Source organism: Alligator sinensis, unplaced genomic scaffold, assembly GCF_000455745.1.
Source record: "Alligator sinensis unplaced genomic scaffold, ASM45574v1 scaffold280_1, whole genome shotgun sequence".
NCBI lineage: Eukaryota > Metazoa > Chordata > Crocodylia > Alligatoridae > Alligator > Alligator sinensis.
Window position 1 is genome coordinate 2142689 of NW_005841835.1, and position 19974 is coordinate 2162662.

The 19974-nt window shown below is 45.4% G+C and overlaps 2 protein-coding genes across 4 annotated transcripts in view; one reads left to right on the forward strand and one right to left on the reverse strand.

Annotated features, from left to right (window-relative positions):
- Positions 1-6: 6 nt before the first annotated feature.
- Positions 7-14981, forward strand: ALDH6A1 (aldehyde dehydrogenase 6 family member A1; the record flags this gene model as incomplete). Its single annotated transcript, XM_025201242.1, has 11 exons — positions 7-189; positions 2769-2843; positions 4627-4788; positions 5408-5486; positions 6362-6664; positions 9123-9244; positions 9499-9688; positions 11664-11845; positions 12286-12465; positions 12670-12768; positions 13069-14981. Coding segments are annotated over 11 exons (1680 nt in total), but the record flags the coding sequence as incomplete, so codon positions are not given.
- BBOF1 (basal body orientation factor 1) overlaps positions 14065-19974 on the reverse strand; it is a 15687-nt gene continuing 9777 nt past the window's right edge. For 2 of the 3 annotated variants that reach the window (XM_025201229.1, XM_014519215.2), the window contains 3 exons: positions 18410-18514; positions 17028-17102; positions 14065-15680 (listed from right to left, as the gene is read on the reverse strand). In XM_025201229.1, coding sequence (XP_025057014.1) covers positions 15560-15680; positions 17028-17102; positions 18410-18514 — 301 coding nt within the window. In that variant the 3' untranslated portion in view covers positions 14065-15559. Of the gene's footprint in view, positions 15681-17027; positions 17103-18409; positions 18515-19974 lie in introns of those variants that run through there. The other variant, XR_003093470.1, reaches the window with a different exon arrangement.

Sequence of the window (19974 nt, forward strand, 5' to 3'; positions counted from 1 at the left end):
CGGCTTGCACCGCTCCCTGCAGCCAGTGTCCCTGGGTGGCCCGGCGCTGCCCCCGGGTTGGGGCAGCAGGTCCCGGGCGGCGCCTCACGGCCCCCTGCTGCCATCTCCATCGCAGGCATCTCTGTTCCTCTCCTGCAGATCCCAGCAACAGTGAAGTCCCCCTGGCTTTCTTCAGCCTTCTCCTCCGCGGTGAGTTCTTTTTTTCCCCTGGCAGCTTTCCCTAAAGGATCCAACCTGGAATCCAAGGAGGCCTGACTGCAAAGGAGAGTCGGAGGAGCCACCAAAGGCAGGCGCTGCTCCCAGAGCCCCTCTCTCCTGGAAGCAGGGACTCCCCGGCTGTTACAAATGAAAGTCAGTTTGGGGTGCTCCATTGGCTGGAGGTTGGGATCTGAGTGGCAGAGAAAACGGTTCTGGGGCAAGGATCCAGCAGTGAGCAGTAAACAAGACTGAGATGGGACCAAGTGGGAGGGATACACACAAGGAGAGGACAGAGTAGTGCCCACAGGAGCACACTCCCCTTCCTCCAGAACCTGGCATACAACCCGGCATTCCCAGGTCATGCCTCTGCTGTCAGCAAATATCTGTATAGCGCAATGTTGAAGCATGCATCTCCCCCCCTGCCACTCTCACTTACTCCATTGGCTCAAGTGACAAAAGTCTGGGGGATCTAAAGGTTCCAACTCTGCTGGTGAACTGGGCTGATCTCACACCCAACAATGCGAGGCATTTCTGGTTTTTCAGTTTAATTAAAAAACCCAGGGAATTACAAAAAGTGACATTAAAAGAATACTGTGGAGTTAGGATATGCCTGAGAATGTTAGGAAATGCCAGATTTAAGGGTATATTTTCCACAGAATATGTGCTCTGGAAATAGATCAGGACTGTTTGTTGGACGCCACTTTGCTTTACTGCAGAAGTAGGAGAACATGTAGTGAATAAGCCTCACTGGCTCTCGGTTCTAGTTTCACCTGCCCTTCACTCCCAGTTTCCTTTGCTTAGTCAACCCCTATCTTCTTATCATTTAGCTAATCCTAATTACACCTTCTGTCGCCACCATTTCCAATTCCAATCTTGCCCAAATTCATAGTCCCAGTCTACCTCTCCTTCTCCCCCCTGGTTTGCTATTTGTTCCCCTTGAATTTGGATTGGACACTATCCAGAACAGTCCATTTTGAGCCTGGGAGACATTGGCTTTCTGCTCTGTTCCAGTGCCCATCTGATAGTAGCCGTTACAGGAAAAGTCTAGCTTTGCCTGCGTAGCTTTTACAGAAAGAAGTATGCTTTGTTACATAGTGGGAATGAAGCTTGCACAGTCTGGTCACCCCTAGGAACTATGAAAAATTTGAGCATGCCCAGTAGGGATAGATAGTTTGGAGACTTTAACTGTTAAAATTGCACTCTTTGCCAAGGCTTTGGAAGCTTTTATTAGAGCTGTGACTTGGCAAACATGGGTGGATTTTCCTGGTGATGGCAAGTGTCACATCTCTGATACAAAGGCCAACGCCTACAGGATTTCAAGTCATCACTCCAAAGAAAGGTGGGTATTCAAGCTGTTCAAAGGAAGATCATTAGAATTTTTTAGAGGTACCCCGATACATCAGTCCCATATCAAATTGGCACCAGTATAAGGAAAATTGACAGTATTGGCAATCAGCTTTTTTTTGGTTGATGTGGCCAATAAATGCCCTGTGTACGCATGCAGCGCAGCACACAGGCAGCCGGGAGCGCAGTCCAGCAGCATGGAGAGCAGTTTGGTCCAGCTGGTAAGCCTGTTGTGAGGGAAGGGCTATGGGGGGCCAGATCAAGGCCCCATGGTGAGGGAGGGAGTGGGGCTGGGGCAGTGGCAGGCAAGGTGTGGGACGGAGCCATGAGTGGTTTGTCAGGGGGGGGCAGCTCCTGCCACTGCATGCACCCCAGGAGGGCATGGCAGGTGTGTGTCCCTGGATCTGCGTATGGGACCAGGGCGGCACTGGGCTCTTCCTGGTGGGACTGGACTTGGCTGGGCTGCGCTCGGGGGCGGGCAGTGGTGATGTTGGGAGCAGGGATATGGCAAATTTTGGGGTGGCTAGAACCCCCCCAGCCTGGCCTCCCACCAGGAAGAGCTCAGCACTGCCCCGGTCCCAACCTACCCTTGCCCCATGCAGATTTGGGGGCACACCCCCACCCCATGTCCCCCCAGGATGCATGTACTGGCAGGAGCTGCACCCCCCTCCCCATGCCTCCCAGGCGAGCTGCGGCTCTGTCCTGCACCCTGCCCCAGCTGTGCAGCTCCTGCCCCAGCCCCACTGCCTTCCTCACTGCAGGGGCCTTGATCTGCACCCTGCCATGCCCCTTCCCCCACAACAGACTTACCAGCCCAACGCTGCCTGGCTCCATATCGGCTATTGGATTGTTATCAGCCAATATGGTTCTTTAAAAATTGGCCATCGCTATCGGCCCAAAAAATCTCTTATTGGTGTACCCCTAGACTTTTTCAACATGAGCAGTGTGATTTCCTTAACATTGTCCTCAGAAACAGCTGAAACATTTTGGCAGAAATTAAAAAAAAAAATAAAAATCTGTCTCCGGCAGACACCTGTCATGGAAAATTTCAGCCCTAACAAAGCTTGATAAAGTTATAAGCAACTGAAAGCGGTTTCACAGTGAGAAGTGTTGGTCAGCCCTAGAAGTAGGTGGTGCTGCCAGGCCCATCAAGCATAAGGCACTTTGAATAGGCATAAAGGTGAGGTAGAAATACTATGTTGTGACCTCTGCTTTGTCTTCTGCAGCCAACAACGAAACTGTTTATTGATGGAAAGTTCATTGAGTCCAAAGCTACTGAATGGATCGATATCCACAACCCAGTAAGTTAAATGTTCTCCTCTGCTGTGGTCTAGAAGAGACTGCACCTCTCTTGAGTCTCTTGGCAAGATGCAGGGAGTGAGTGCCTTGAGGGAGGTGTAGAGTGGGAACTTTCCCCTGACTGCCTCCCAGTTGCCTTCTGTGTTAAGAGCTCCATAAAGTTAATGGCAGTCCCATGTTGACTTTGCCTACAAGAGAGCTTTCTGACCAGCATATCCAGTTACTGAAGGATTCTTGTCATATGTAGTTTGATGTAACCCTATATGTTGTAATCTTTTATGATTTGCAATGCCTCAGAAGTGACAAAAACTGGGATCACCCCTCATGTCCAGAAGGAAGACATTATCATGACTGGAATCAAGTTCCTCTTTCTTCTGTGGACACAGCTGCCAGCTGTGAGCCATGAAATTCCCAGTGAATGTAGATGTTAAGTAATGTGCTGGATGCAATTTCACTGTAAATCTGGTATCAAAATAGTTAAAGGTTGCTCCTGTGTCAACCACCAAGGGGTAGATACAGTTGAAATTGTCTGAAGGAGCATCCTGCCTGACACTCGCAACAGATACACACATCAGAAATTACCAAACTTTTTTCCATGACATCCCATTTTGATACATTCTTTATTGCACTGTCACTCGAGAGTGATCAGAGCACTGAGCCCTGTTTATGAAAGCTCAATCAGCCCACTGAGTTCATTGTGTCTGGTGATGAGATTCACCCCTTGCAGGGCAGCTCACACTCTTGTTTGAGTTCCTGGTTGCTGTGAGTGCTCGCTCTCTCGTTCTTTCTATGATGTAAGTGTTGATCTTTGCTTTGTCAAAACAGATTTAATTTTTACAAAAGTCTGTATTTAAAAAAAGGTTACTCTTGCAGAGACAAACATACAGGCTGCCTATACACATGCTTTGGGGTGAGGGGTGCATTTTAATTAGAGCAGTTCCCAGACAGCAGCTCTAATTAAAATGGCTCACCATCACATGTGTTAAGCCCCCAAATGTTTAAAATGGCTGTGGGACACTATCTAAAACTCATTTGATAAGGTTTAGATAAAGTGCCCCTGCAGCCATTTAAAAATGTGCAGGGTCTTAATATGCATGATGGTGAGGCGGTGCTGGAGCATTCTCATTAGAACGCAAATGAGTATAAAGGCAGCCTCAGAGTCTAGGCCATTCTGGAATGAAGGTTGTCCATCCAGTCCTAATTCTATTCTGCAGGGTTGGCCATCTGAATTATGAAGCAGTCTTTACATAATCATGTACTACTTCTCCCAATGGCCCCATCTCATCCAGTACACAGGAGGGTTAGGAGATAAGCCAGGTTTGTAGAGGGATAAATAACAGCTGTCCATGGGACCCCTGCCTTACCCACTGCAGAAGCTGAAACATGTGAGTGAAGCTGGGAGATCTGAAAAGTTAAAGCACTAAATGATACTGGACCAGGAAAATGGGTTCTGTCTCTGAACTGGTTACAGTCACTTTTAGGTAAGTCACTTAAAGCAAAGGGATCAGAGGTGGCCAGTGACTTAGTTTTCTTGGTTCCCCATTTGAGATGCCAATAACCTAGTTTTTTTTTAGTAGTGCTGAACACTCATAACTCCAGTTCAAGCTCTATCCTCTGGGTGTGCAAGGCAGGAATCTCTTCTTGACAGTGGGGAATCGCTAAGTACATTTCCATTTCAGGAGAAGGATATTGGGGCAGCTGTGTGTGAATGGACCATTGAACATTTGAGGCACATGGCTGAAGGAGGAGGAGTCTTATTCTTAATGTGTTTCACTATTCCATCAGGCCACAAACGAGGTGGTTGGCCGTGTCCCAAAGACCACATCCAGTGAGATGGAGGCAGCCGTGAATTCCTGCAAAAAAGCATTTTGGAATTGGTCAGAGATGTCTGTTTTGAGCCGTCAGCAAGTCTTCCTGCGTTACCAGCAGCTCATCAAGGACAACTTGGTGAGACTCCTACAGCTGTGCCTAAGGGTTGTTGCTGAGTGCCTAGCAGGTTCTATAGTGTTTTCTTAGCTCAGGGTAGGGCAGGGCTGCCTGGGCATATGAGTTAAATGTGAGGGGTGGAGGAGGAGGGACATTATGTATACCCTTGGAAGGGATAATATTATACTCTCTAGGCCCATGAGGGCACAGGAATAGTGCTGCCTGGGGATAGTGGGCAGGCAAATCCCTGTTTTTATTTTCCAGTGAGGTTCCATGGAGTCCACAAGCTGGATGGAGAGTTTTCCAGTCAGTGCAAAGAAATGAAAGAAATATCTAAAAGAGGAATACTCTCTTGGGCTTTGCAGTTTCCTTTTCATCTTCCTCAGATTCCCTGACTGGGGCACTGAGATGCTGAGGGATTCAAATCAGCTCCACAGCTGCTGTTGTCCTGATTAGAACATTTCCCTTTCTATAGGTGACTGGCTTCTTACCTGGGCTGCAACACATAACGAACAAGTAGCAAGTTGGTTAGCGTTCCCTTTCCAAGTTCCTCTCAGCTGATGCATTTACTATGACATTGGGCTTCCTGGCAAACAGCCTGCCCTGCCGCTGCCACTTTTCTTATCTTTTCCGTTTCCAGAAAGAAATTGCAAAACTGGTCACCTTGGAGCAAGGGAAGACCCTGGCTGATGCTGAAGGAGATGTGTTCCGAGGCCTCCGTAAGCTGCTGGCTCCTTTTTAAATGGGGCTTTCAGACTTGTCCTTTCCTGAAAGTTTTGCTGAGCAACAGGGGCTCTAAGGCTCTAAGAAATGTTATCCCCTTCAGAGCTTCTATATCAAGGAAGAGGGCCAGCCTGAGTTAGCTCTGTATGAAAAAGCTCCCATGTGTCCATTTTCTTCTCACCATTTCAAAGTTGCTGACCCTTTCTCCCTGCATCCTATGCAGACTCTTTGTGGTTTACCCATGGATTGGAAAATCTCTTGAATGTGCACAGATATTTGAGTATAAGGTCTTGTCTGTACTGGGTCACTTCTGCTGGCAGACAGCAGCTACCATGGTGTTCATGTTCAGGCAGCTTCTGGTGGCTCCACTTATAAGCTGTGCTGGCTAGGTTTGAAATGCATCTTGGCAAGGCACCAGCAGCTGAAGGGACCACAGCAGCTGGTAGTAGGTATAGGTATGTCTACCTGCAAATGCTGCTGGTGGTGTCAGAAGCCATCTTTTTCTTAGAGCGGTGGTATTACCTTGCCAACAGAAAAAGGGAAGGGGCTGGCAAAACCTTGAAGACTAAACCAGGCTTCAGTGCCTGATGGAGTGGTGTCACCAACTCTGAAATGCTTTCCCTGGGACAGTCCTATGAAGGCTCAGGAGTGTTTAACGTACTGAGGAGAGGATCCACATAAAAGCAGCTTAAAGGTGCTTGGCAAAACAGAGGATGTTTATGAAATACAGTGGCTGTATATTGAGAGGAGAGGCTGGAAGAGAGAGTTGGGTTATGGCAAAGGTGAAAAGGAAGTTTGTGGGTTGTAGTAAGCAGGAAGTTGCCCAGTAAGTAGCTCATTGCCTTTTTTTGTTGTTGTTTGTTTGTTTCAGAGGTGGTTGAACATGCCTGTAGTGTGACATCCCTAATGCTGGGAGAGACCCTGCCTTCTGTCACTAAAGACATGGACACTTACACCTACCGTCTGCCTCTGGGAGTGTGTGCAGGGATTGCACCATTCAATTTCCCAGCTATGATTCCTCTCTGGATGTTCCCCATGGCCATGGTATGTGGAAACACCTTCTTGATGAAACCATCAGAGCGTGTTCCAGGAGCCCTCATGTTCCTTGCCAGGCTGTTTCAGGATGCTGGTGCGCCTGATGGAACTCTGAACATTATCCATGGGCAGCATGAAGGTAATTGTAGGCAAGGTTGCTGGGCTTGCTAAAAAGATATATGAGCGTTTTGGGATCATAAGAGCATTGGAGATGTTGGGTATCTACTGTTATGACAGGGATGTAGGACCAGAAAGCACCTGAGGAATGTGAGCAGCAGGTGAAACCAGGTCAATGAAAGGCTGATGCCAGAGGCTAGAGCAGAGATTGGCAACCTCCAGCATGCATTCCAGAGTGTGGCACACGAAGCCATTTTGCTCAGCACATCATGGCAGGCCAGGGCTCTGGGCAGGTGCTGCCAGCCACATAGCCTGGCCTGTTCCCAGCAGGCAGCTGGGAGTCTGCAAGCCCTGCTACAAACAGCTCGAGCTCCATGGCTGGCAGCAGCTACCCAAAGCTTGGGCCAGCTGCAGGGGTGGCCCCAGCCTCTTCCCAGCAGTGGGGGGGGTCTCCAGGAGGGCTGTGCTGCAGGCAGGAGCGGGGTGGGCTCAGCTGCACAAGATGGGTGGTGGCATCCCGGGCAGCACTGGAGGGGGTGGCTACGGGGGGGAAGAGGGTTAATTTTGGGGTGGCTATAGCTCCCTCCCTCCCCCTAAGTCCCCATCTAGCGCCATCCCTGCAGGCTCCAGAGCCCCAACTGGGCTTTGTGCCAGCAGCTCCTGCACACATCCCTCTGGGCAGATAGTAGGGGAGGGTCCTGAGGCAGCACAACCCCAGGCCCCTCCCCCACCATCCACTCTGAGGTGCACATGCAGTCGCCGCCAGTATGGAGCTGATGCCGGGACTCTAGAGCCCCGGCATCAGCTCTGTGCTGGCAGCAACTGCACGTGCACCTCGGGCCACAAGCAGGGAAAGGGCTGGGGCAGTGCATACATGCATGCCTCCAGGTGGACAGCAGTGGAAGGGGGAGTGTTGCACTGCCTCAGCTCCTCCCCCATCCGGTGCCTTAAGGTGTGTGTGCTGTCACTGCTACCACAGGACTGATCCCAGAACTCCAGAGCCCTGGCACCAGCTTTACACTGGCAGCGACTGCACGCGCACCTCAGAGTGGATGGTGGGGGAGAGGCCTGGGGTTGCGCTGCCTCAGGCCCCTCTCCTGCCATCCACCCAGAGGGGTGTGCACAGCAGCCTCTAGCACAAAGCCTGGCTGGGGCTCTGGACCCCACAGGGACAATGCTAGGGAGGAGTTTGGGGGGCTATAGCCCCCCAAATTTGCCTTAGCCACCCCTCCAGCACCAGCCGGGCTGCCACCGCCCACACCACTCAAAGCCCAGCGCCCTACTCAGCTGCATCTTGCAGGCAGCGCTGGAGGGATGGCTACTGGGGGACTAAGGTGAATTTTGGGGAGATTATAGCCACCCTCAGGCCCCAGCCTAGAGCTGCCTCTGCAGCTGGCTGATGGGCAGGCTCCAGGACAGGGCCTCAGCAGCGCACACTGCAGCCCAGGGCTGGCTCCCTGGGAAAGCACAGGGGCTGCAGCGGGCCCGGGGCATCACCAGGTTGGACTTTGTCTTGTGGCCCAGCAGCCTAGCTCTGTGTGCGTGTGTCTGGTTCTCTGTGTGTGTGTGTGTGTGTGTCTGGTTCTTTGTGTCTGTGTGCATGTGTGCACACATGTCTGATTCTGGGCATGTGCATGTGTTCTGTGTGTGTGGTTCTGTGTGTGTGTTTGCACATGTGTGTCTGGCATGCTAGCACTCCAGCACCTTGCAGGGTAGATATTGCCATTTTTTTGGCACACTGGCTAAAAATATTGCCTACCCCTGGGCTAGAGGGAACTGTAAGGGGAAGGAGTAGACACAGTTTTCAAGCTTGGGTGTCTACATTTAGTTTCCTAAGGTGGTTTTCAAAAGTGCCTGAGTGACGTAGGAATAGTGCCATGGATTTGGGTATTTGTATTCCGAAGTCATTTAAGGCACTTCTGAAAATGTCACCTTAGGTACTTTAGTGTGAATTTAGGAGCTCAACTGTAGACATTCAATGTGAGAGATTTTATCTGGTAGCAAGAAAGGAGGGTGCTAGCTGTTTTAGAGCTGGGAAAAAGTGAAGATCTGAAGACAAATGAGTTCTGTGTCTGCAGTGCATAGGCAAGGCTAGAGTGCGAGAGGCTAGCTAGTATTCATTCAGGTATCAACAGGGTTAGTTATTTAAGTGCATGGTAGGGATGGGCAGTAGAGCTGGGATCTGGTCATGAAATCGGGAATGGGCCAGAGCAGCACAGGGTTTGACTGCTATAGCATACTAGAGGTGTGAGAATTCACAAGCTGGGTAAATGAGCAGAGAAGCAGGTTTTCAAGTACTAGAGAGTGAGCAGAGGCAAAGGGATGGACATGAGGGGATCCTGGATGCCTGCAATAGTAAGGCATGAAGGGGCAAAAAATTGGGTGGGAGTCGAGGGGTGAAGATCTGTCAGGGTAGAGATGTGGGCAGAGGGAGTATTTGCATATTGGAGTATAACACACTTTTTTTTTTCTCTTTGAAGCTGTGGATTTTATTTGTGACCATCCAGATATCAAGGCAATTAGCTTTGTGGGGTCCAATCAGGCTGGAGAGTACATCTATGAAAGGGGATCTCGGAATGGCAAGAGAGTCCAGGCCAATATGGTAATGCCCTTTGCTATAGTAGACCCTTGTGCTTAAAGATTAGTCCTCCCTCATATAGGTATTTAATCCAAACCCATTCAGCATCAGAGGCTGATTCTTGAACTCCTGCTGCTGGATGCTTATCTCCCCTTACTGTTAGAACACTGGCAGCTCACTAACAGCTGCTGTATGGAGCTGTCCTTGCAGAGCTAGAAAGAAGGGAAATCCAGCAGGCATATTTAGCCATTTGAGATCATTTATATGATGTATTTTAGGGAGCCAAAAATCACGGTGTGGTGATGCCTGATGCCAACAAGGAAAATACCTTGAACCAGCTTGTTGGAGCTGCTTTTGGAGCAGCGGGCCAGCGCTGCATGGCCCTCTCTACAGCAGTCTTAGTGGGAGAGGCACAGAAATGGCTGCCAGAGCTGGTGGAGAGAGCCAAGAATCTGCGAGTTAATTCAGGTAATGTTTAGTTACTGCTGGTGAAACACCCAGCTTGTGTTTGCTTATAGACTTCTAGCTGTGTAAGTTTAGCACATTGCAGTGTGTGACACTGAGTTCTTGGGCTCTGTACCTTTGGTACAGAATAGTAGGGAGTGGGGTGAAAACCTTTTCATTGGAATGCTAGTCTGTGAGCACAGAACAGATGCTTTGGATCTGGCCAGTCCAAAGCACATGATTGGGATGGATGGGGAGTCTGTGGTGAGGGAAGGCTTGGGAGTATTGATAGAAGCCTATGTTTACATTTTACTCAAATTGTCTAATGGATCCAATCCTGCTTTTAATGTAGCAACTTAGTTTAGAACTTCTTGCCAACTTCTATTAAGTTTGCAGTGAGGAAAGGGAAATGGGAACAGTCACACTTTTTTAAATTAAAAATTAGATCGTTATTGTTTTTAGGAGGATTCCCCTTTTTTTAATTTGCATTCAGTAAAGTCCTGCAGAGGGAGACATTTTCTTCCAGTTAAGTCAATCCACTGTTGGATTTTGGCATGGTAGTGACTCAATTATTCCTCCTCTTTAGACAAGCATTATAAACATACCAGAGGAAAAAAGAGATGGAAAACTTCTGTCTCACTGTTGTTTGCTTCATTCATGTACTGCAGGCAGAATACAAGACACAGAAAGGTCAGTCATTGGCAGGTGCATTTTAACCTCTGAATCTGTGTGAGATGTCATTTGGCTGACCATACTCTGACCTTCTATCACCTCTGGCCCCTTTGCATGCCTGAGTAAGACTTGCAGTAGCCAGTTGGGCCAGTTAGCCAGTTGGGCTGGATATGGTGCTGATAGTGGAACAGAGTTCACATCTTGTTCTAAACTTGGTGAAGTTTGGAATTAATGGGCTCCTGTAGATGTGCAGGGAGCCTGTTCTGATGCGCTGGAAAGATTAATAGAGTCTGCTGGAGCACAGAAATTGATGTGCTCCTGCAGCCTTCTGCATCACATGTATCAGCATTCCCGTGCTGAAAAAATGGCAGTGGGGCGCTTTCAAATAAAACACGTTTGTTGAGCTTTAGTTCAGAGCATCCCACCGCCATTTTTTCAGTGTGGGGACGCATACATATGACGCATGGGCACTTTTGATTAGTGCAGCTCGCTAATTAAAGCACTCGGCACCACAGCCCAGAACATGTGTAAAAATGCCCAATAAGTCTAAAAGGACAGAACAAGAGATTAGAATGGGGAAACAACAGACAAAGAGGAGGCTAGTAGGAATATTGAATCTTAGGTGAAAGTTTGTTAGCCTGATGTCATCGTTGGTCCACCTGTGGCCCGGATGGCTTTGAAAATTAACTAGAATCCACAAAGCAGATGAAGTATGGAAATTCGGGACACTTAAGTTCCTGACATTGTCAGTGTCTGTAATCCTGTCTCCAGACTGCCGAGAGGGCCATCATTCCCATTCCCATTGATCTGACCTATTCAAAAAGTTTCTGACACCAGACATCAGTCTTTTTGTTTCCAGGAATTCCTAATCTATTGTTTGTCCAGTAGTCAGGTTTTTCTTAGGCTGAAGCATGACGGCTAAATGACTTTCAAACTCAGTTCATTCAACTCCTTTGACTCCAGCTCATGTCTGGTTTTAGCAGCTATTTTATGTAACTTACAAATGAATATGATTGTTTGCTATCTTTGGCCCCATGTGGCTCAGCAAGGCTTTTACAAAATGTTTTTAAGAGCTCCAAAATTACAGCCCTTGATGTGGCAGCATTGAACTCTGAGTTTACTAGGGGGCATGTCTTGTCTCAGGCTTTTGGGAGTATTCAGGCTTGCAATTACAGTGGCTTGGGGTGCAGACCCTCTTGCCTCTATGCTTGCTTTATACACTGTTAATCCTTAGGATTCTTGTGGTTGCTAGGAATTCACTTGCGTCTCCACCCTTCCTTTGGAGAAGAAACTATCATGGTTCAACCCTTTATGTATTTCTTCACAGGAGACCAACCTGGAGCAGATCTGGGGCCTCTGATCACTCCACAAGCCAAGGAACGAGTCTGTAATTTGGTTGAGAAGGGAGTGAAGGAAGGGGCTACCCTCCTTCTGGATGGACGAAACATCAGAGTGAAGGGCTTTGAGAATGGCAACTTTGTTGGACCCACTATCCTTGGCAAGGTCAAGGTGAGTTACCCCCACTGCTGATTACTTCAGACACAGGAATGAGGCATATCAGATGTTCAGTAGAAAGGGTGGCATTTGTTCTGGTGAACACAGCTGGGGATGATCCTGTGGACTTTTCAGTCATGCAGGGGCAAGTGATAAACTGCTGCTTCACCTTCTACATTTGAGAACTGTGGCTTGTCCCATGTGTTTGTTGATAAATTCAGAGTGGCTAAGGTTCCACCCTGGGAATGTCCTAAAATCTGGATTAGAGAATAGGTAGGCAGATTGTGGTTGGATTGAAGGACAGATGCAGATAATGATGGAAAATTGGGAAAGGGGTGAGTAAAAGTTGATGCAAATAGTTAATTGCCCAAGTGCTATTCCTCATGGGCTGGAACACTGGCTAGTGAACCATAGATTCACTTGACTTGGACTTTCTGTTTTTTCTGCCTTGGCAGCCAAGCATGACTTGCTATAAAGAGGAAATCTTTGGGCCAGTTCTAGTGGTTCTGGAAGCAGATACTTTGGAGGAGGCAATCGAGATAGTAAACAGGAACCCCTATGGGAATGGAACTGCCATCTTCACTGCCAATGGAGCAACCGCCCGGAAATACTCCCACTTGGTGGATGTGGGACAGGTGTGTATAAGTCTGAATTATCCTGGTCAGTGCTTACTGTTAACATGGGGCAGGCAGCCAGCCCTGGTAACTGGTTAGATAATACCCTATGGTCTTATATTTAAGAAAACTGGACATAGTGTCTTGCAGCAGAGGAGTAGAAGCTGTTTTGCTCTTGCTGCACTTCAGTGCTTGTTCAAACATGGTATCTTTTTGCTGATATAGGTGGGTGTAAATGTTCCAATTCCAGTGCCACTCCCAATGTTCTCCTTCACCGGCTCTCGTGGCTCTTTCAGAGGGGACACCAATTTCTATGGCAAACAGGTAACTAATCAAATTAAGGAAACCGGTGTATTTAATTGTTCTTAGAGTCTGGTGCGTGAAGCTATGTGGGGGAGGAGGAGACCATCAGGGTATATTCTAATAAGGTAGAAGTTGGGGAGGGAGGATGAAGCAGCATGCCTTCTTGGAGGGTCAAATACATCCAGCCAGCGGGGAGAGGGCAGCATCAGTGTCAGTAGTGGAGGCCTCCATATTCTGAGGGTGCAGCAGAAGCTTCTTTAGCACTGGTTTGCAAGAGTCCAAAGGCCACATGTATGACCTTTGTTCCTCTTCATGTTTCAGGGGGTGCAATTCTACACGCAGATAAAGACCATCATCTCCCAATGGAAAGAGGAAGATGCCACAGTTACCAAGCCTGCAGTAGTCATGCCAACCATGGGGAACTAAACCAGCCTGTACAGATGCTTTCCATAGTGCCCTTCATCCATGCTGCAGACTCCTTCCAGCTCTGTCCTGACAGGGAATGTTTCCTTTCAGAAACAGAAAGCCCTGTTCTCTCTAGGTCCTCCATTTCTACTTTGAGCAGACAACCTTTTCACATAATGGCACAATCACTGTTTTGAGCTTAATCTGCTCAAAACTGCAAAGTTTCTCCCCTAAACCTTTCCCAGAGTGAAAGGGCAGATGGAGAGATTGATCTCAATTTATCTTTTTCCCCTCAAACTCCTCTGAACACCTCTGCCCAGGTTCCATTTCCTACTGCATATATTTAGACCCAGTGACTCATTACCAGCTACGTGAAGCTGTATCCACATCCTGGTCTTATGTGTTAAGATACAAATCTGCCTTATTTTGGGACATGCTGGGTGCCAAAGAAATGGCTTTTTCATTGCATGAAGGTAGCAGATTCAGGAGTTTCTCTGACTTGACATTTTGAACGCTTTAACCGTTTTACCCATTAAACCGCTTCCAAGATTCTTGGGAACAGACTGCTTTAAGGGTTTAGAGTGATGTCTTCTGGGGTGCTAGTGTGAAGATCAAGGAGGTTCCTAAGAGAAGTAGAATAAGTTCCACTCAGTGAGTCCCACAGTTTGGAAACTGCAACCCTCATGATGCCTATTCATTTTAATTCTCAACTCATATATATGAAAACACTAGTAAGGTGCTTTTCACTATAACAGAAATGTGCCTACACATACTGTCATGGACTGAAACCAGGGAAGCAAAAGCTTAGCGATGTTTATGGCTGGTTAATGTTACTGGAGCCTTGTGAGGAAAAGGCAGAACTAGAAGGAAGAATGCACCTCCTTCCTCAGAGCAACCAGGCTCATTTTCTTAGTTTCTTTTCATAATGCAGGTCTGTATTGCTACTGCCTACTGCTTTGGTTACTGTCATAGATGCTCATATTATCTGCAAGTGAACGATACTCCCCAGTGTGAGAGCCAGGTAAGGAAGTTCTGTGAGTCCATGGGATAAAGTTCTGTGTTGTTTGGAGCTGTGGTCCTGGGTTCCATCACCCAAGAAGGGGTTACTTAGTTGGTGTCTAATGCAATCCTTGAGTGGTTATGGAAAGGTCCTGCAATGAGGTAGGATGAAGGGTAATGTTCACTTGGACTCAGTCCAGTCAACAGTGATTTGCAGAAAGTTTGTCTCTGCAGCTGTGGAAAGTCAAGCAAATATGCTGATTCTAATCATGATTTGTTGATCTAATCCAGGGGTGGCAAACTCAACTGGGGCTTAGAGCTGGATCCAAGTTGTGGGTCTCATTGTGGACCAGATCCAGTGGGTACTATGGCCACTAGTATGGGAGGGGTTTGAGTAGCAGTGACAGTGGGGCTGCCAGCAGTGACAGGGGGCCTGGCAGTAGTCAATCCAGAGGGAGGGCACCCAGCCAAGCTCGCTGTCAGGAGCCATAGCCATCAGTGCCAAAGGGCCCCAAATTCTGTGGCAGGCCATACCCCCACAACTTCTGGTAGGCTGCTGGTAGGCCAGTGGCCCAGATACAGCAACTCCATGGGCCAGATCCAACCCATAGGCTGTGTATTTGACACCCCTGGTCTAATCAAATAAAACAATATGAGCACTTTTTGTATTCTGTCTTCTGATAATGATGCCTTTTGTAACTGACAACTGCCTGACTTCAATACAACTATTGTGAAGCCGCTAATATTTGTATCTTATTTTCTCTGTTATATCTTAGAGGAAAGTTCTCACATTCTTCAATTTGATTATGAATAAAATTGCTAATAAATTTCTTCAGGCAATGACCCTGGTTTGCCATGAGATACTGTTGACATGTCATTGATTTGCCCCTTGTAATAGGTTCCATTTTTCCTGTAACTAAATCTGCTCGGACCCAAGTCAGCTCCTTGTTTTACACAGCTCAGTACTGCAAGGAAGGCCCTTCAGCAGGTTCCTATATATATCGCTTTACTCCAAAAGTTCTTTAGGCTTATACAAATGCATTTATTCCAGAGTAGAAAGATACCATCTTCAAAATACAATGACATACCCTATATTGTGGTATCACAGCTTTTAGCTTAAACTCTGTAGCAGGAGCCTGAGGTAACCCTGACTACCAACAGACCTTGGGCCAGAGGAAGAATAAAAAAGGTTTTATTTTAAAAAGGGGGGAAACACTTTATAAGCTTACAGTGACTTTTCAGGTTGGATTCAGAGAAGCAGTCAAACTAGCAGTACTATAAGAGAATCAGGATACAATCTCAGCCTCAGCATCACTCCAATTGCATAAGAGAAGTCCCAGAAGAAAATAAATAAGTCAGGCAACAGCTGTGATGGTTCTGATGGCTTGTTCTTTTAGTGTGTGATGCTTTACTCTCTCTTCTGTGCTGTTACCATTCGAATATCTGGAAGGGCTGTTGCATGAGAGGTGGACTCTGACAGTGGAGCCTGCTGTGTAATGAAGGTCTGGCTGGAAGCAGTGTTCTCTGGGCTGCAACAGTAATGAGTCAACAATGACACAGTCTTATACACCTCTAGGGGCTTGTGGATCAATGCCTCTGATAAGGTGTACATTTATTCTGAATCACTTCTGTTCCCATTCTTACTCAGGATAGTTGATTTGACTCCTGTATTAGCCCATTACATTAAAGCTCTTAACAAATCCCATCCTTTCATTTACAAAATCAAAAATCTGTCTCTTCCCATGGTGAAAACAGCTTTACTATCAAGGCTCTATTTTGCTTAGAGAAGCAATTTCTTTCCTGCATCTCCAAGTTATTCGCTTAAATGGTTTGGTCTGTCTGGGTGTGTCTACATGTTCGTTAATGTGCTGTAATTACAGTGCATTAAGTTTAGTAGCTTTAATGACTGGTACTAACTTAATGCACATTAGATGAACATTTTTGAGGGGTTTATTTGTTTTTTGTGACGCTACTGCGCATTAGCACTCAGCGTAGGGTTTGCCCACCACACTAATGCGCAACAGAATTAGTCTGTGCATTAAGCGTCTTGTGTAAATTTGCTTTCTGTTTCCTACTTTTTTCTGTTTTCTTTCGGTCCCCACAATTGAACCTCACACCCCTCCTTGTTTTAAGAAGCTGCTGCCTTTCCTTGCAAAGTGAAAGAGGTGTGGCCTAAAGGAAATAAGTCACTGCTTTTCTGAATTGTCTGGCTCTGTGGTATCCATCAATATGAAATTATAAGTTGCAGGGAACTGTGGTGTACAACACCTTGCATACTCAAAGTGCTCTGTGCTAATAAACACGATGCCCTTTTTTTCAAGTGCCAATGATAAATTGGTACCTACTTGCCTTGGAAAATAATACAGCCAGGTGTATGGTTGTATCATGCCTGAATCTATGAAAACTAGACTCCAAATGCAATAGAAATTGGTCCTTTTTTTGCACTTCCAGCAGTAATAGCTGAACTGAGAAAGTGAGAGGAAGGAGAGTTTTGTATATGTATCTAGAGTATCAGACATGTGGGTTTTATACATTTAAATAAAACAAGGCTCCTGCCCTGAGGTGCTTTGACTAGAGTGTCCTTTTAACCAACTAGAAGACTGAACTCCAACGTGTCACAACATACCGGGTGACATAGATAGCAATGACATTTAAACTCTATAGCCACAACTCCAATGCAGGAAGGAAGCAAAATTAATTTCTTTGACTTTCAGCAATGTCTACATGCAAACTCACCAACATAAACCTTCACTCTAATCAAGCATTTTTCTATCAAGCTAAGAGAGAGAGCTTGTTATATTGTGGTTTGCATCTCTGGGGGGGTGCTCAGACAAAGGAGTACCTAGATAGAGTGATTTAAAAATGTAGCATTTTACCCAGTCTTGTTTCTTTTTCCAGCAGTAGTAATAACAGCAGCTGGAGCCAAAGGGACCAAAACTTGTTTGCCTTTTCTGTAAAGAAGAAACAAAAACATGAGACATCTTAGTTAAGCATGGCCTGTGCTAAGAAGCTTCTATTCCACAGTCATCTCTCTAACACAAATAGCAACGAGTGTCCTGATCTGCTGCCAAGGCATTTGTGCTACTCCAGTGTCCTGTGTACTTCACTAAATTCAATCTAAACTATCATAATGTGTTTTGCTGTTGAGGCTTTTTCACTTAGTAAGAAGTGAATGGGAGCTCAGGTAGAAAAGAGAGTTACATGCAGAGTTCAGGGTCAAAGTGCAGCAGCTTCTGTTTTGCTGCCCAGTTCGAATCACAGGCATTCAGGGATAGCTTTTCCAACTCCTATTTATAGACGCTGGATTATCTCCACTGCTTAGCAGCTGTGAACACTTGCGTTACAGTCACTGAAGTTAGAAACTGACTAAACAATTAGCTCACTAAATTCATTCTTCTCCTGATCCCTGGAAAAGATAATTGCTTTTCTCACATATATATAATTCTAAACTGATTTTAGTCTAAAACAATAAGAAATAAGCCTAAAATGAGAGCTTCTGGTTTTCTAATTAGCAGATCTGTGGATAAAGCATGAGAAATTGCATAGAATACATTGTCTCCCCAAATGAGATAAACATGAAATATATGATATCTGAAACAATATGTAGATCAAGTCACTATCTACATTAAATATGCACACAATTAATCTTCATTGATATAATAATGTGGCTAAGTAGTTCAACAAATGAGCTCCAAGAATGAGAACTTTACTCCTGTGCCAGCCCTAACATCCTCATGTTGTACATACAATACAATTGTGTGCACACATGCACACTTGTGTGAAAGTTATGTGAATTTAAATTTAACAGTTTGCATATGCATTTTCCTCAGGTTTTTGTACTGTACAAATCCAGAACATACTTCATTTTGTCGATGGGACACTTTTGTAATTATCTGTACAATTTATTTAAATTGCTTGATAAAAAAAACAGCCCTAGTTTCTAGTTAACCACTGTAAATAAAATTAATTCCATTATATTAGTCTAAATTGATTCTTTAACCTCTTGACTAGTGTAGCTATTTTTTTTTCTCTTCAGAGACACTAAAGCTGGCATACAAATAGATCAACCTAGTCAGACCAAAATTAGGAAGGCCCCTTTTCCAAATTGAACAAAAATATCTCTGCCACAAACTGCATGATAACTATATAGGCTAGATTCAGAATTTTCTTGGATTCCCCCACTCTAGAGCTATCAGTATCCCATTCTGGATTCCATAGCAGATCTCTACAGTCAGCTCTTAAAGAAATAGAGCATTACCGTTGATTCAAGGCATTAATTTTTGCAAACAGTGCCCTCAGAACATATTCCTTCTGTTCCCAGGTCAGCTCACTGATATCGACCTTCTCTAACTGGGTATCTGTCCTGCAAAATGCAAGAGAAGATAAATGCTATTAGGAGAAAAAAAAACAAAGGAAAGCCCTTAGTAATACCCATGACATATCCTGCAATTTCTGCACACATAAAAAAGGGATTTTCAATCCTCATTGTGAAATCCCTGCATTTTTTTAAATGTTCCTCAGCTGCTCAATGATATGTAGGCACAGCGCAGAATCTTGGACTGGTAGGAGATGGACTGCTTAATCAATCTTCCCAACTTCCAATGTCCTTCACTCTCTAAATTGGTAGGGTGGGACAATGGTTCAGGAACACAGCAACAGTTGCCACCTTAGATCAGACCTTGTCTGGTATCCTTTCTCTGATAGTGGCCAGTATAGGATGCTTTAGAAAACGGGCAAAAAATAGTAGGCAGCTATGAAATGCCAGCCTCTGGAAGACATTTACTCTGAAGTCCTCATAAATTAGGACTTAAATGCTGAATCCCAAGAGTTTGCATCTTGTGTGTGTGTGTGTGTGTGTGTGTGTGTGTGTGTGTTCACTCACCACTGTAACTGTAGATGTTTTCATTATCCACATATAATTCTAAGGCTTTGTTAATCCTATTAAATTATTCACTTTAATTATACTTTGTAGCAGTGAGTTTCATGTTGTACATTCTGTGTAAGAAAGCCTTTTTTTAATCAGTGTTAAGCATGTTACCTTTCCCCTTGGTCTAATATTATAGCAAGGTAAAATGAGCACATAATTTACTTGCTATTATTATTCATCATACTATTTACCTCTCTCAAATCTCCCCTTGTTTATCTTTGCATTAAAACAAACAACCTCAGTCTTTTCCCTCACTTGTGTGTGAAAGTCTCTCCAGATCTCTAATCACTTGTATCTTTTTTAACTCCCACTATTTCTGCTGTATTTTTGTGAGCTTGGGTGCCCAAAACTAAACACAGCATTCCAGAAGACAGCACACCACTGATTATATTATAGAATATTGTGTTACTTCCCCTCTCATTCTTTATACATTTTAACATTTTGTTTACTTTTTCTGCCCAATGCTACACATCAAATAGAGTTTTTAATCAGGAATGAGATATAGAGCCTTTGACTGTCAATTAATCTGCAGCATGCTTGACCCAAATTTTCAGACAAAGCACTTAGATTTGCCTGCAACGTAATGGAAATTTTCATAATCCTATAGCACTTTTAAACAAGTTGTTTAGTTAAACAGATTAAAAAATGCAAAAAAAAAATCAGAATAACTTGGGCATTATAGTTTTTGACATTACATTAAATTTATTTCATAAGATTTGCCACATTTTCTGTTTTTGATAGATCTAAATTTTTTGTCTAGACAATGTAGAACTGCATTGTAGAAATCGAGGAAGCTGGAGGTTTTGTCAGGGGAAGGATGAAATTGGAACTTTTGACATGAGAGGCATGAGAGACTGGACATTAGTTGGAAGTTTCTGTTACCATTATCAGCAGGA